Consider the following 15,021-nt stretch of genomic DNA (forward strand, 5'->3'; position numbering starts at 1 on the left):
GCGATTGTCAATTTGATCCCATATAGATAGTTCTTTAAAAGAGCACAATGCTCAAGGCAGATATGCTTTACTAATTATGCTGTTATTTTTAAACTATTGTTTGGTTTTAAGAAAACTTCAGGGGGTGTTTTTGGTTTAAAGATTATCTCAGGGCAATAGTTTCAGGAGTTCATCCAGCCTCCATGGCTCCAGGAGGGCTTTTCTTAGATATTTCTTTCCCTGCTTTTCTCTCTTAAAGTTCTAGCAGCTCAGAGCTACCAAAATGCAAACCCCCACTCCCCCTCCAAAACATATACACACACACACACAACCAACCCAGTTGCCATCAAGTTGATTCCAACTCATGGTGCCCCCCTGTGTGTCAGAGTAGAACTGTACTCCACAGGGTTTTGACTGACTGATTTTTTTGAAAGTAGATCACCAGGCCTTTCACCTGCAGAGCCGCTGGGTGTGTTTGAACTGCCAACCTCTAGGTTAGTAGTCATCACAAGCTACCAGTTTCCTCTTAATTGTTCGCCAAGATCTGCAGTGTTTTAGACAACACCCTTAACCTGTTGCAGTCAAGTCATTCCGACTCATGGCGACCCCATGTGTTACAGACTAGAAGTGCTCCATAGGGTTTTTCTGGCTATAATCTTTACAGAAGCAGATCACCAGGCCTTTCTTCCACGGTGCTGCTAGGTGGCTTCAAATCAGCAACCTTTCATTAGTAGCTGAGCTCAAATCGTTTGTGCCATCCAGGGACAGACAACACCCTTAGGCATGGAATTTTCCACTCTTGGTTCCAATTAAAGTCAGTGCCCTCAGGCATAGCTGCTAAGCTCACCATCCTTACAGCTTGCCTCTCTCCCTGGGCAGAGCCCCTGACCACTTCACCGGAGCTGGGGGTGGGGACTGGTTTTTCCTGGAATGACACACCAGCTCTTTGAGTGGGTGGTAGGGTGGGCTGGGGGGGAAAACCCTGTTTTTCTTGGCCTGTCAACGAAAACAAGGGCAACTCTCCATGAGATGGATTGACACAATGGCCACAAAATGGACTCAAACACATCAATGGTCACGTGGATGGCACAGGACCCAGCAATGTTTAGTCCTGTTATATATAATGTCGCCATGATTTGGAGCCAAGTGGATGGCAATGAACAACAACCATCATATCTGAGAATACACATTCCCCACTGTCACCCCCAGTCAGAGCCAACCCCTAGATTATACTCATTTTCGAACATGTAATAATTCTACTTCTGGCCACAAGAGGTCAACATGGTCTAGCACATTGGACCCAAGGTGGCCCTGCAAGGTTTGGCAGCTTCTACTTTGGTTTCTTTCTTCAGAGCAAGGGAAAGAGGGTTATTTCACAGAGCACCTCAAGTCTAGTTCTTGAGGGGGGAGCAGACTGTAAGGCCAAGGGTAGACAAGAGGCTGGGACATGTCAGAGACGGGGGTTGAATCGTGTCGCCCAAGCAGATATGTTGAAGTTCTAACCTCTGTACCTGTGAATGTGGTATTGTTTGGAAATAGGGCTTTCTTTTTGTTATGTTTATGAGGCCTTGCTGGAGTAGGATGGGTCCTAAACCTAATCCCTTGTGGGTGGTGTCCTGCAAAAAGGGAAAACGGACACAGAGAGACACAAACAGGAGGAAGAGACCATGTGAGGATCTGTCTACAAGCCAAGGAACGCATAAGAATGCCCAGGGCCACCAGAAGTTGAAGACAAAGAAGGTTCTCCTCTTACAGCCATTGGAGAGAGCATGGCCCTGTGGATACTCTGAATTTGAACTCCTATCCTCAAGAACTGTGAGATAATAGATTTCTGTTCTTATAAGCCACCCACTTTGTGGTACTTTGCCACGGCAGCCTTAGGGAATAAATACAGGAAGGGAAGCATGGGCTATAGGAAGGAGTTTTCTAATGTCCAGTGACCCCATGCACAACAGAATGAAATGCTGCCTGGCTCTCACCATCCTCATGATGGGTTGTAGACCTGCTCATTGTGATCCATAGGCCTTTCATTGGCTAATTTTTGGAAGTAGATCACAGGTCTTTCTTCCTAGTCCATCTTGGTCTAGAAGCTCTGCTGAAACCTGTTCAGCAACACAGCAACACATAAGCTTCCACAACAGACGGGTGGGGGCTGCACATGAGGTGCATTGGCTGGGAATTGAACCCAGGTCACCCTCACGGAAGGCAAGAATTCTACCATTCAACCACCAGTGCCTCTTGTCTAACTTACCTGCTTCCCAATTTGCCTCTCCCCAGAGCCAGGAACACAGGAAGTGCTTAATTAATGTTTGCTGATAGTGCACGTGGTTTTAGGGTTAGACAAACCTAAGTCTGAACTCCAAATCAGCCATTTTTTCAGTTTGCTGCATGACTTAACCTACCTGAGCCTCAGTTTCCTGCTCTGTAAAATAGCAACGCCCATACCTACCATGTAAACTTATGGAGAGGATTCAACCAAACCAAACCAGTTGCCGTGGAGTTGACTCTGACTCCTGGTGATCCCATATGTTTCAGAGTAGAACCGCTCCATGGGGTTTTCAAGGCTGTGACTTTTCGGAAGCAGATCGCCAAGCCTTTCTTTGCCTCTGTGTGAGTTCGAACCGCCAACCTTTCGATTAGTAGTCGAGCACTTAACCATATGCATCAGCCAGAGACTCCTCTGGAGAGGATTAAGGGGGGAAAACACTGGTGAAGGGGAAAAAGCATTAGAGTGGTAACGACATGCCTGGCCTCCTTTGCTCCTCCAGCAGTCCTTCAAGGTGGGTGTTGTTACCCCTATTTTAAAACAGGGAAACTGAGGCTCAGGGAGTTAAGCACCTGGCCCAAGGTGCAAGGCTATGTGGTGGTAGAGCCAGCACTTGAATCCAGATAAGGCTGCCTCCAGAGCTCTTAACCACAATCTACCTGCCCCAGGACAGGGCTGATTTATGCACCTGCTTGAGTTGTCACTGTGGTGGGGGCCACAGATTCCACGTGGAGACGAGGGCACAGTCACCTCCTCCCAGCAGTGGTAAAAGAGAGCCCAGAACTAGCAGAACGTGGGTTTCCACCAAAGGGAGAGGTCCGCTCAGATCCAAGAGGACAGGTCAGCAGTGAGCAGAGGTGCACTTCCTGTCTGGGGGCCAGACCCGAGGCCCCTATTATAGGTTAATCGTGTCCCCCCAAAACACACGTTGAAGTCCTAACCCCTGTACCTGTGAAAGTGACCCTATTTGGAAATAGGGGTTTTCTTCTGTTATGTTGGAATCTCTGGATGATGCAAAGGGTTAATGTGATCAGTTGCCTACTGAAAGGGGGGAGGTTTTTTGTCCACCCAGAGGCACCTTGGAAGAAAGGCCTGGCAATCTACTTCTGAAAAATCAGCCATTGAAAACCCTATGGAGCACAGTTCTACTCTAACACATATGAGGTCGCCATGAGTTGAAGTCAACTCAATGGCAACTGGTTTGTTTTTTGTTATGTTAATGAGGTCATACCAGAGTAGGGTGGGTCCTAAACCTAACCCCTTCTGAGGGGTGTCTTATAAAAGAAGCAGAATAAACACAGAGGCACGCATAGCTGGAAAGACAGATGTCATGAGAAGATCTCTCTACAAGCCAAGGAATGCTAAGGAACGCCAAGGAACTGCAGGTCTACTGACAAGGAAGGACTCTTCCCTAGTGCCCAGACCCTGATTTGGACTCCCAGCCTCCGAAACTGAGACACTAAACTCTTGTTCTTTAAAGTCTCCCGCTTGTGGTAATTGCATTGCAGTAGCCCTCGTTAACTAAGACAGCCCCCACCCAGGCCCCACGAGTGGGGAGTGCCAGGCCTTGTCAAACAGCCTCTGTCTGCCCTGGCATCTCCTCCCCCTCCCTCAGAGACAGGCAAACCTCAACTCTGGTGCAGGAGTCAGGCCCTTGGTTGCCATAACAACTGGATTCAGGTGGTAAAAATAGTAACTTATTTTTAATTCAACTTCTTTGGCTCTTGAAGGAAAATAAAATCCATTTCTAGGCTTATGTTTCATTTCAGGGGTCCCCCGTGGGCTCCACTGCTAAGACCCGCTTGAAGGTGACAGCATGGGGTGGGGGGGTTGGGGCAGGAAAAGGTCGGGGACCCGTGAGCCTCAGGGAGGGCCAGTCCCAAACCTGGGCCTCCCTCAGCCTCCTGGAAGTTGTGGTTGCCAGCGGACAGCTGGCCTAGACTCCTAGGAAGAGATGAGTCCTCTGAGGGGTTCTTCACCTTTGCAAAGCTAGCCGGGACTTTTCTGGGAGTTGAGGTTGAGGGCTGGGGAGGAGCTATTGCTGGTACCTGGGCACAGGTGTGTCCTAGTGGGGCTGGCAGTAAGGCCTGGGCTTGGGGGGTCAGAGCAACAGCCATGGGTGTCAAGGTCAGGCAGACGCCAACGTTCCCAAAATCGTAACCTTGTCTGTGTCTGTTCAGCCCTGGCTCCTGGAGATTATCTGAGGAATCACTGGAGTGGAAAGTCTGTGCTGGGCCCTGTACCCAGTGCCCAGAGAACCAGGCTCCAGGGCAGCTCCTGCCTCCACAGGCTCTAGGGCCTCGGGACGTTCCCCTGGCCTCTCTCAGCTTCAGTTCCCCCTCTGCCAAATGAGAGGGGCAAAGGCACTGCTTGCTCCAACAGTGTATGCTCACAGGTTTTAACTGTGACTCCCAGGAGCAGTGTTGGCTCAGGGGCAGAATTCCTGCCTTCCATGCAGGAGAAAAAAAAAACCAAACCCCTTGCCACTGAGTTGATTCTGACCCTACAGGACAGAGTAGAACTGTCCCATCAGGTTTCCAAGGAGTGGCTGGTGGAGTCAAACTGCTGACCATTTGGTTAGCAGCCGAGCTCTTAACCACTGTGCCACCAGGAGAGCTAGGATGGATTCCTGGCCAATGCACCTCGTGTACAGCCACTATCTGTCTGTCATTGGAGGCTTGTGTGTTGCTGTGATGCTGAACAGGTTTCAGCGAAGCTTCCAGACTAAGACAGACTAGGAATAAAGGCCTGTGATCTACTTCTGAAAATTAACCAACGAAAACCCTGTGGAGCAGTTCTACTCTGATACACGTGGGGTCGCCATGAGCTGGGGGCATTTATGTTTCATATATGTGTGTGTGTGTATATATATATATAATATATATATAACGTGAAATTTGCCATTTTCACCACTTTTTTATTGTGGTGAAATATACGTAAGAAAACATTTGTCATTTCAACCATTTTTAAGTGCACAATTCAGTGGTATTGATACTCACCATGTTTTGCAACCATCACCACTATCAATTGCTAAAACTTTTTCATCACCCCAAACAGAAACTCAGTAGCCATTCAGCAATAACTCCCCATTACCTCCTCTCCCCAGCTCCTGGTAACTTCTAGTCTGCTTTGGTCTCTATGCATTGCCTACTCTAGATACTTATATAAGTGAGTCTTTTTTTAAAAAAAAAAAAAATGCTGGTAAAAACAAAACCAAACAACCAGTTGCCATCGAGTCAACGCCACCTCATGACAACTCCATGGGTGTCAGAGTAGAACTATGCTCCACAGGGTTTTCAATGGCTAATTTTTTGGAATTAGATCGCCAGGCACCTCTGGGTGGACTTGAACCTCCAACCTTTTGGTTTGCAGCCAAGTGTGTTAACTGTTTGCACCACCCCCTAAATTGACTTCATGATCAGCTCTCCCATAGAACTTTCTAAGATGATGGAAATGGTCCAATAGGGTACCACTGGCCACATGAGGCTATTGAGCACTTGAAGTTTAAATTTTACCTAATTATGTCAACTTAAATGTAAGTAGTCGCACGTGGTATGTGTCTATTGAATTGGAAGGCACACCTAGTCTAGCTGGTCGAGATGAGCAATTTGAAAACACTGTTCTAAAGGCTGCTTCCAGCTTATGGTCTCTCAGCCCCCATGTTGTTGTGTTAGGTGCCCTCAAGTCATTTCCGCCTCGTAGTGGACCCTATGCACAATAGAAAGGCACATCACCCTCTCCTGTGCCGTGCCCACAGTCATTGCTATGTTTGAGCCCACCGTTGTAGCCACTGTGTTAATCCATCCTGTGAAGGGGCTTCCTCTTTTTCGCTGACCCTCTACTTTACCAAGCATGATGTCCTTCTCCAGGGACTGGTCCCTCCTGATAACATGTCCAAAGTATGTGAGACGAAGTCTCACCGTCCTCGCTTCGAAGGAGCATTCTGGCTGTACTTCTTCCAAGACAGATTCATTTGTTCTTCTGGCAGTCCCTCCAATTACCACCCCTAGGCTGAAGCCTCACTGGGTCTCTTTCTAACTCTGACCTCTCTTCTGGCCCAGAGTAGTCTGCCCCTTGGCTTTTGTCTCATGCTAACCTTGACCTGTACCACCAGTCTATCAATCTGTTGTACTGTGGTGGCTTGCATTTTGCTATGATGGTGGAAGCTATGCCACCAGTATTTCAAATACCAGCAGGGTCACCCATGGTGGACAGGTTTCTGAGGAGCTTCCAGACTAAGACAGACTAGGAAGAAAGGCCTGGTGATCTACTTCTGAAAATTAGCCAAAGAATACTGTCCTATATAGCCAGAGGCGGATTACCCAGTAAACAAGGTAAGCGCAGGCTTACTTGTGTGTACTTACTAATACTAATCCATGAAACCCACGTGAAATTGTTCACTACAGATTAGTAAATACTTACAAGTAAACCCATGCTTACTGTGCTTACTGGGTAATCCGTCAGTGTCAGGGGTGAAAAGAGGCTTTGATTCTGTGGGTAGGTGCTGTGCGGTTGGGAGAGAGACAGATACCAGCCATACCTAGAAGCAGAATCTTTGATGTGGTGAAACAATGTGAAATTGTTCACTACAGATGATCTGTTAAGAAAGGTAAATGCTGTGTTTACCTTGCCTATTGGATAATCCGCCCCTGTTATAGCGCTGGCAAATGAGCCCCCTAGGTTGGAAGGCAACAATGGATTTCAGCATGTCAGTAACTGTGATGATGATGCAGGACTGGGCAATGTTTTGCATGGGTTGCCACGAGTGAGAGCTGACTGGACAGCAACTAACAACAATAATCTTTTTTTTTTTTAATTTTTAATTATTGTACTTTAAATGAAGGTTTACAGAGCAAACTAGCTTCCCATTAAACAGTTAGCCCACATATTGTTTTGTGACATTGGTTAACAACCTCACGACATGTCAACACTCTCCTTTCTCCACCTTGAGTTCTCTATTACCAGCTTTCCTGTCCTTTCCTGACATCTAGTCCTTGCCACTGGGCTTTAGTCTCGTTTTAACAACAATAACATTTTTAAATTTTTTCCCATACAAAAATTTATACATACGTTTTTATGTGACCCTAATTGCTTTCCCTATACTGTGACAGCACACTCCTCCTTTCCACCCCTGATTCCCCATGTCCATTAAACCAGCTTCTAACCCTCTCACCTCCAGACAAAAGCTGCCCATTTAGTCTCTTGTATCTACTTGAGCTAAGAGGCACACTCCTCATGAGTATCACTTTATGTCCCACAGTCCAGTCCTATCCCTGTCTGAAGAGTTGGCCTCGGAAATTGTTTTAGTTCTGGGCTGATAGAGAATCCAGGGGCCATGCATTCCAGGGTACCTCCAGTCTCAGTCAGACCATTAAATCTGGTGTTCTTACTAGAACTTTTGAGAGTTCTGCATCCCACCTTCCTCCTGCTCCGTCAGGGACTCTCTGTTGTGTTCACTGTCAGGGAGGTCATTGGTGGTAGCCGGGCACCATCTAGTTCTTCTGGTCTCAGGCTGATGAAGTCTCTGGTTTATGTGGCCCTTTCTGTCTCTTGGGTTACTACTTTCCTTGTGTCTTTGGTGTTCTTCATTCTCCTTTGCTCCAGGTGGTTGGGACCAATTGATGCATCTTAGATGGCTGCTTGCAAGCTTTTAAGACCCCAGACGCCACTCACCAAAGTAAGATGCAGAACATTTTCTTAATCAGCTTTGTTATGCCAATTGACCTAGATGTCTCCTGAAAGCATGGTCCCCAGACCCCTACCCCTGCTAGTCTATCCCTCAAAATGTTTGATTTTATTTAGGAAACTTCTTAGCTTTAGTTTAGTCCTGTTGTTGTGACTTCCCCTGTAGTGTGTGCTGTCCTTCCCTTCACCTAAGATAATTCTTACCTACTATCTAGTTAGTAAATAACACTGACCCTCCCTCCCCACCCTTGTAACCATCAAAGAACGTCTTCTTCTGTGTTTAAACCTTTTCTTGAGTTCTTATACTGGTGGTCTTATGCAATATTTGTCCTTCTGTGACTGACTAACTTCACTCAGCATAATGACCTCCAGCTTCCCCCATGTTGTAAGATGTTTCACGGCTTCATCGTTGTTCTTTATCGTCACGTAGTATTCCACTGTGTGGATATACCATAATTTGTGTATCCATTCGTCCATTGACGGGCACCTAGGTCGTTTCCATCTTTTTGCTATTGTGAACAGTGCTGCGATGAACATGGGTGTGCATATATCTATTTGTGTGACGGCTCTTATTTCTCTAGGATATATTCCAAAGAACAGGATTGCTGGATCGTATGGTACATCTATTTCTAGCTTTTTAAGGAAGTGCCAAATCGATTTCCAAAGTGGTTGTACCATTTTACATTCCCACCAACAGTGCATAAGTGTTCCGGTCTCTCCATAACCCCTCCAGCATTTATTATTTTGTGTTTTACATTTTAACAACGATAACTTTGACCTCAACCTCACCTGGCCAAAACCCAATTCATGATCTTCCCTCCTCTCCCTGTGTTCCTCTCTGGTGCCCCCACCACAACAAATACCACCAGTACCCACCCAGCTGGGCCAGCCAGAAACCAAGGGTCACCTTTGACTCTTCTGCTCCCCTCATCGCCTACTTCTTGCCCATCAACAGGGGCTGGTGGATTTTACCTCCTAAGTGTCCCTGGAGCCCTCCTCTTCTCCCCACCTCCGCCACACTGCCTCCCCCCAGTTCCCACCCTCTCACTGTGAGCCCTGCAGGTGCCTCTGAACACATCTACCTCTAACCTTCCTGATCTTCATCAATAAGAGGTCTGCATGCCCCCTGTAACAGACACTCAGAATGAATTCGTTGGAGCCCCTGTCCTCCCCTCTGTCTCTGTTTCCTTCATCATACCCCAGCTCCTTTGGGCCCAGGAGGAGCGTGGGAGGGATCATCTTTTGAATGTGTAGTAGGATCTCAAATAAGTTATTGTTACAAAAAGTAGCAGGGAGCTGGGGCTAGAAAGGAAAGGGTGAGCAGGGACTGAGGGTAAGGTGTTTGTGTGTGGTGGGGGCGAGGAGCCTTGGGTCCCTATCCGCCCTCCCCCCCCGCGTTGACACTTGTTCCATGTTGAAGGAGCCCTGGGGGTGTCACTCCAGGGACTAACCTTCCCAGCGCCTGGTTTCCTATAGCCCACAACCCAGGCCAAGGCCTCCAAAGACGAGAAAGCTGGATTTTGTAAAGGATCCGGGGGACAGATCCTGGGGACGCTGGAATCTGGTACCCAGACGCCAAGGTGCCTGCCTGGGGTCATGAGTGCTCCCGAGTCACACCCTCAGAGGGGGAGCGGCTCCCTAGAGACTGTGGCCGGTCCCTCGCGGATCCCCTGGAAGGTCGCGTCTCCCAGGGCTGCAAAGGCGGAGGCGCTGGGGTGGGAGTCGTGGGAGGCACAGGCGCACTTAGAAACCCGGCCCATGCTGGGGGTGCTGAAAGGCGGAGGCGCCGGAGCCGTCCTCTCTGTCTCTGTTCGCTCAGAAAACCGCAGGCGGCGGGGGAGCGATGGGAAAGGACGCCCAAAAGGCTGCTCGGAGCCCCCTCCCCTTGGGCGCAGGCGGCTGGGAGGGTCCGCGGGCGGGGCGGCCGGGAGGGCTGGCTTCACCGCCCCGGATGCCGGCGATTGGCGGCGCGGCCGGGACCCCCGCCCCGCGCCCCGCCCGCACCGTCTGCTCGGGGTCTGGCGGCGGCCTCGCGGCGCCTGTTCCTCTAGGACTCGTCTTGGGCGCCCCGGGGTCCGCGCGCCTCGCGATCCACCTGCTGCGCGGCCGCCGCGCTTCTAGTGCTCTCCAAGTTCACGGTCCCTGAGCCCAAACCTGCATTCTGATGGAACTGCCGCGATGTTCGCCCCGAGGCTCCTGGATTTCCAGAAGACGAAATACGCCAGGTAGGGCTGGGTGGGGCGGCGGGGTCGTTAGGGGCGCGCAGGTTAGGGGCGCGCCGGGGTCCGGGGCACCCTGGGTCGTCGGCTCGTCCTTACCGCCACTCAGAGAATTCGAGCTGTTCAATGGACCACTGACCTCGAGCAGAAAAACAAAGCCATCCAAACCTCAAACAGCATCGTCTTTGTAATTTTTAGTAGTATTCACACCAGGTTTGTGCGCCCTGCACTGGGACGTCCAGGATTCCCAGCGCCTCCTCTCATCAGTGTGCCCTTGGGCGAGTCGCTTCACCTCTGAACCTCAGTTTCCAGATCTGCAAAACGAGGATAATGCGAGTCCCCGTCTCTAGGGTCCCTGTGAGGATAAAATGAGCCGATTCTTGGAAAGCGCTCGGCACCGTGCCTGGGGCAGGGCGATTGCTCAATCACTATTAGCGGTTATTGTGGTAATGATAAGGGGCGTCCAAACCCACCTTCTCTGTTGTCCCTTACATCTAGCTGGAGGAATGGGCAAGTGCTCTTTTCAGGTGGGGAAACTGAGGCCCAGGACCCAAGAAGAGCTGCCTGTGCATCCTGGCCTTTTCACAGCGCGAGGTCCGGGGTCTCCTCAGGACCTTGGTCTCTTCTCTTGTAAAATGGTGATGACAGATAGTCCTACCGGATTGCCAAGCCGAAATCAATTTCCTGTCGATTTTGATGCTCAATTCAGGGCCACGGTGCGGGGTGGGGTTCAGAGGTCCCCGGGTGTCAAAAACAGTTTGTGCTCGACTACTAACCTAAGGGTCGGTGGTTTGAACCCATCCAGTGGTGTGCAGAAAAAAGGCCTGGCAATCTGTGTCTGTAAAGTTTACAGCCAAGAAAACTCCATGGAGCGGTTCTACTCTGTAACACATGGGGTCGTCATGAGTCAGAATCGACTTCTTTGGCAATGCTTTTTTTGGGGTGTGGAGGTGGGAGTCACTATTACTCCTGAAAACTGGTATGAAAACCGTTTTCTAAAGCTGCCCCTCAGCCCCCAGTGGTGTTCTCAGAGGACAGGTGGTTCTCACTGAGAGCAGCCCCTGAGCACACAGCCTGCTCTGTTCTGATCAGCTTTCACCTTCCCTGCTGGGTCTCCTGCCTTCCTGGGCAGCGTGAGCTGGTGTGTGCTGAGCCTTCCAGTCGTGGTGAATTGGAGACATGTTGGCATCACTTTTGTATTTACATCAATGTGCTCCTCACCTCTAGGTTCTTGTTGAGTTCCTGGTGCGGAGGAAGTCCCTACAGGTTCTGGTCCAACTGAACTACTGGGGCACAGCTGGACCCCAGAGGTGTGAGGCTGAGGATGGCATCCAGGGCAGGATAGGCTGGAAGGCAGGGGCTGAGCCCTTTCTTCCTCAGCCCCGTTCTCCATTTCCTCCTGGAGGGAGCTGTGAATGTATCCTTCATAAAGTTGGGGAATTGCACTCAGGAAGGTGATGTACGTGGGAAAGGACTTGAGGATGAGTTCCTGTAGATTTTCTCTTTGCTGAAACGTGAGAGACGCTGCTGCATGCATTTCGACTTTCAGAGGCTTGTTCTCAAGGGTCCTGTGTGCTGTGTGGGACATAAGTTTTTGGAGTGTCCATATGGGAAGAGAGACCCAGGTTCAAGGCTGAGGGTGCAATGTGCAGGAGCTCTGAAGCCCCTGCAATGGGCACTCGCTGGTCCTGAATCTGCTGTGTGGTCTTGGATAGGTGTCTTAACCTCTCTGGTGAAGTCCTGCCTCACACCATACAGCTGGTTGATCTATAAATAGGAGAGGTAGCACTAAGTGATCACTAGATTTGGACACTGATGCTCCCCCTTCTAATTGGAATAGAGCTTTCCAGCTGGGATGGGGGCTGGACAATGAGCTCCTTCTTTCATGCTTGGGCTAATGCAGCTTATAGGCATGATGGCTCCAGTGAGGAAATGGACGGCATCATTCAGAACCATTTCTGCTCCCTTGCTCAGCGCACCGCCCTTACTACAGTGCAATCTACAAATGCGGCCCTTCCCAAAGGTTTCTTGATTGAATGTATTTAATGGCATAACCCAATGCTGTCCAAGAGCAGTATCGTACAAGCCACAGATGCAATTTCAAATTTTCTAGTAACTGCATGAAAAGGCAGATGAACAAAACAGGCGAAATTAATTTTAAGAATATATTTTAGTTAACCCATTATATCCAAACCATTATCCTTTCAACAAGTACTCAATGTAAATAAATTATTAATGAAATATTCTTTTTTTTTTTTTTTTACCCCAAGTCTTTGAAATTTGGTGTGCATTTTGCAATTACAGCATATCTCCATCTGGGCTAGCCATATTTCCAGTGCTCAGCAGTCATATGTGGCTGTTGTTGTCAGGTGCTATTGAATCGATTTTGACTCATAGTGATCCCATGTGACAGAGTAGAACAGCCCGATAGGGTTTTCTTGGCTGTAATCTTCATGGGAGCAGACCGCTAGCTGAATTAGACCCTCCAACCTTTTGGTTAGCAGCCGAGGGCTTAACTGTTGCGCCACCAGGGCCCCTACATGTGGCTCATAAAATGAAACTCATAGCCATCGAGGCGATTCTGACTTATAGTGACCCTATAGGATAGAGTAGAACTGTCCCATAGGGTTTCCAAGGAGCGGCTGGTAGATTAGAACTGCCAGCCTTTTTGGTTAGCAGCCAAGCTCTTAACCACTGCATCACCAGGGCTCCACATGTGGCTAGTGGCAGCTACCATGTTGAACAGCACAAGATGAGAGACTCACCCTACTCCAGTATGACCTCATGTTAATTTAACTGATAACATCTTCAAAGAGCTCATTCCAAACAATGTTGCCTTCACAGGTACAGGGTTAGGACTTTAACATACCTTTTTGAGCACACAGTCCAACCCATAACAGCAAGTGACTTATACACTGTAAGCCTTCTCCTCACTTATAGAATGGGGCTAATGGATGGGGTTGGTCAAGCACCTGGCCCTAGAATGTCTTTTGTAGATGTAGTTCCCCATCCTTGTACCTAACATCCCTTAAAGGCACTTAGAAACTGTCACATGCCGGATACCAAACCAAAACCCACTGCCACTGAGTCGATTCCAACTCATGGTGACCCCACGTGTTACAGAGTAGAACTGATCTCATAGAGTTTTCTTGGCTGTAATCTTCACAGTGGAAGCATATCACCAGGCTTTTCTTCTGTGGTGCTGCTGGTTGGTTCAAACCGCTAACCTTTGGGTTAGTAGTCGAGCAAAACCATTTGCTCCACCCAGGGACCTTATGCTCCAAATAGGACTCTAAAATTGCAAACGGCTGTGAGTTTCATAAACATGCTTTATTCTTAAGGTGAATCAAATAATGTATGTAAAGCATCTAGCACAGCACCTGGTGTACAGTTGGTGCTCAAAACTGGTGGCTATGTATGCCATAGTTATGGTTATTATTTGCAGGCTGTCTCTTTCCAGAGAGGATTTGTGGCAGTTCGTAAAAAGCATGTTTCTCAAGCTCCATGGGGCTGTCCGAGAAATCCTTTAATCTTGTCAAAGCTTTCTCTGACTTCAGCAGGTTTTAACTTTTATTGTGGTGGAACATGTATAACAAAAAAATTTGCCATTATAACCATTTTTTAGTGTACAATTCAGTAACATTACTTACATTCATCATGTTGTATATATATCAACACTGTTTCCAAAACTTTTTCATTACCCTAAACAGAAAATCGGTACCCACTAAGCAATAACTCCTCTTCTCTGCTCCCCCCAGCTCCTCATCTACTTTCGGTCTCTTTATGCATTTGCTTATTCTAGTTAGTTCATATAAGTGGGATCATACAATATTTGTCCTTTCGTGACTGACTTCTTTCACTTAGCATAGTGCTTTCAAGGTTCATCCATGAATCAGAATTTCATGTCTCTTTATGGCTGAATAATAGTCCCTTGAATGGATAGACCACATTTTGTTTATCCATTCATCTGCTAATGGACATTTAGGTTGTTTCCACCTTTTGGCGATTGTGGATAATGCTGCAATGAACATTGGTGTACAAGTATCAGTTTTAGTCCCTACTTTCAAGTCTTTTGGTTACTATGATGGTTAAGGTTGTGTTTCAACTTGACTGGGCCATGATTCTCAGTGGTTTGGCAGTTATGATGTAGTTTAGCAGTTATGTAATGATGTAATCACCTCCATGATGAGATCTGATTTAATGTAATCACCTCTGTGATGAGGTCTGTTGAAAGGGAGACAGTCAGTTGAAAGGGAGTTTCCTTGGGGATGTGGCCTGCATCCAATATATATGGACTTTCCGGCAAAGCTCCCTGGACTTGCTCACTCTGGATCCTGCATCCAGCTCATCATCATCTGACCTCTGGTTCTTGGGACTTGAGCTAACAGCCTGCTGTCTGACCTGCTGATCTTGGGTTCATCAGCCCCTGCAGCTACGTGAGTCAGGAGAAGCCTCCAGCCTGATGCCTGACCCATGGACTTGGCACTTTCCAGCCTTTACAACTGCGTGGGAGACCTGGTTGCACAGTGGTTGAAGCGCTCAACTGCTAACCATAAATTCAGCGGTTCAAAACCACCAGCGGCTCTGCAGGAGAAAGATGTGGCAGTCTGCTTCTGTAAAGATTTACAGCCTTGGAAACTTATGAGGTCGCTGAGTCAGAATCGACTCTTGATGGCAGGGATTTTTTTGTTTGTTTTATTACAACCGTGTGAGCTATTTCCTTGATATAAATCTCTTTCTCTCTCTGTATACACACACACACACACACACACACACACACACATATGTATATATGGGGCCCTGGTGGTGCAGTGGTTAAATGTTTGGCTACTAACCAAAAGGTCAGCAGTTCGAATTCACCAGCTGCTCTTT

At 48.2% G+C, this 15,021-nt stretch overlaps 1 protein-coding gene across 1 annotated transcript in view; it reads left to right on the top strand.

Annotated features, from left to right (window-relative positions):
- The first annotated feature begins 10,007 nt into the window (after positions 1 to 10,007).
- The window catches only part of MMD2 (monocyte to macrophage differentiation associated 2), a 31,655-nt gene continuing 26,641 nt past the window's right edge, over positions 10,008 to 15,021 (top strand). Inside the window, exon 1 of the mRNA XM_004380837.1 lies at positions 10,008 to 10,155. Coding sequence (XP_004380894.1) covers positions 10,109 to 10,155 — 47 coding nt within the window. The 5' untranslated portion in view covers positions 10,008 to 10,108. The remainder of the gene's footprint in view (positions 10,156 to 15,021) is intronic.

Source organism: Trichechus manatus, unplaced genomic scaffold, assembly GCF_000243295.1.
Source record: "Trichechus manatus latirostris isolate Lorelei unplaced genomic scaffold, TriManLat1.0 scaffold00077, whole genome shotgun sequence".
Lineage (NCBI taxonomy): Eukaryota > Metazoa > Chordata > Mammalia > Sirenia > Trichechidae > Trichechus > Trichechus manatus.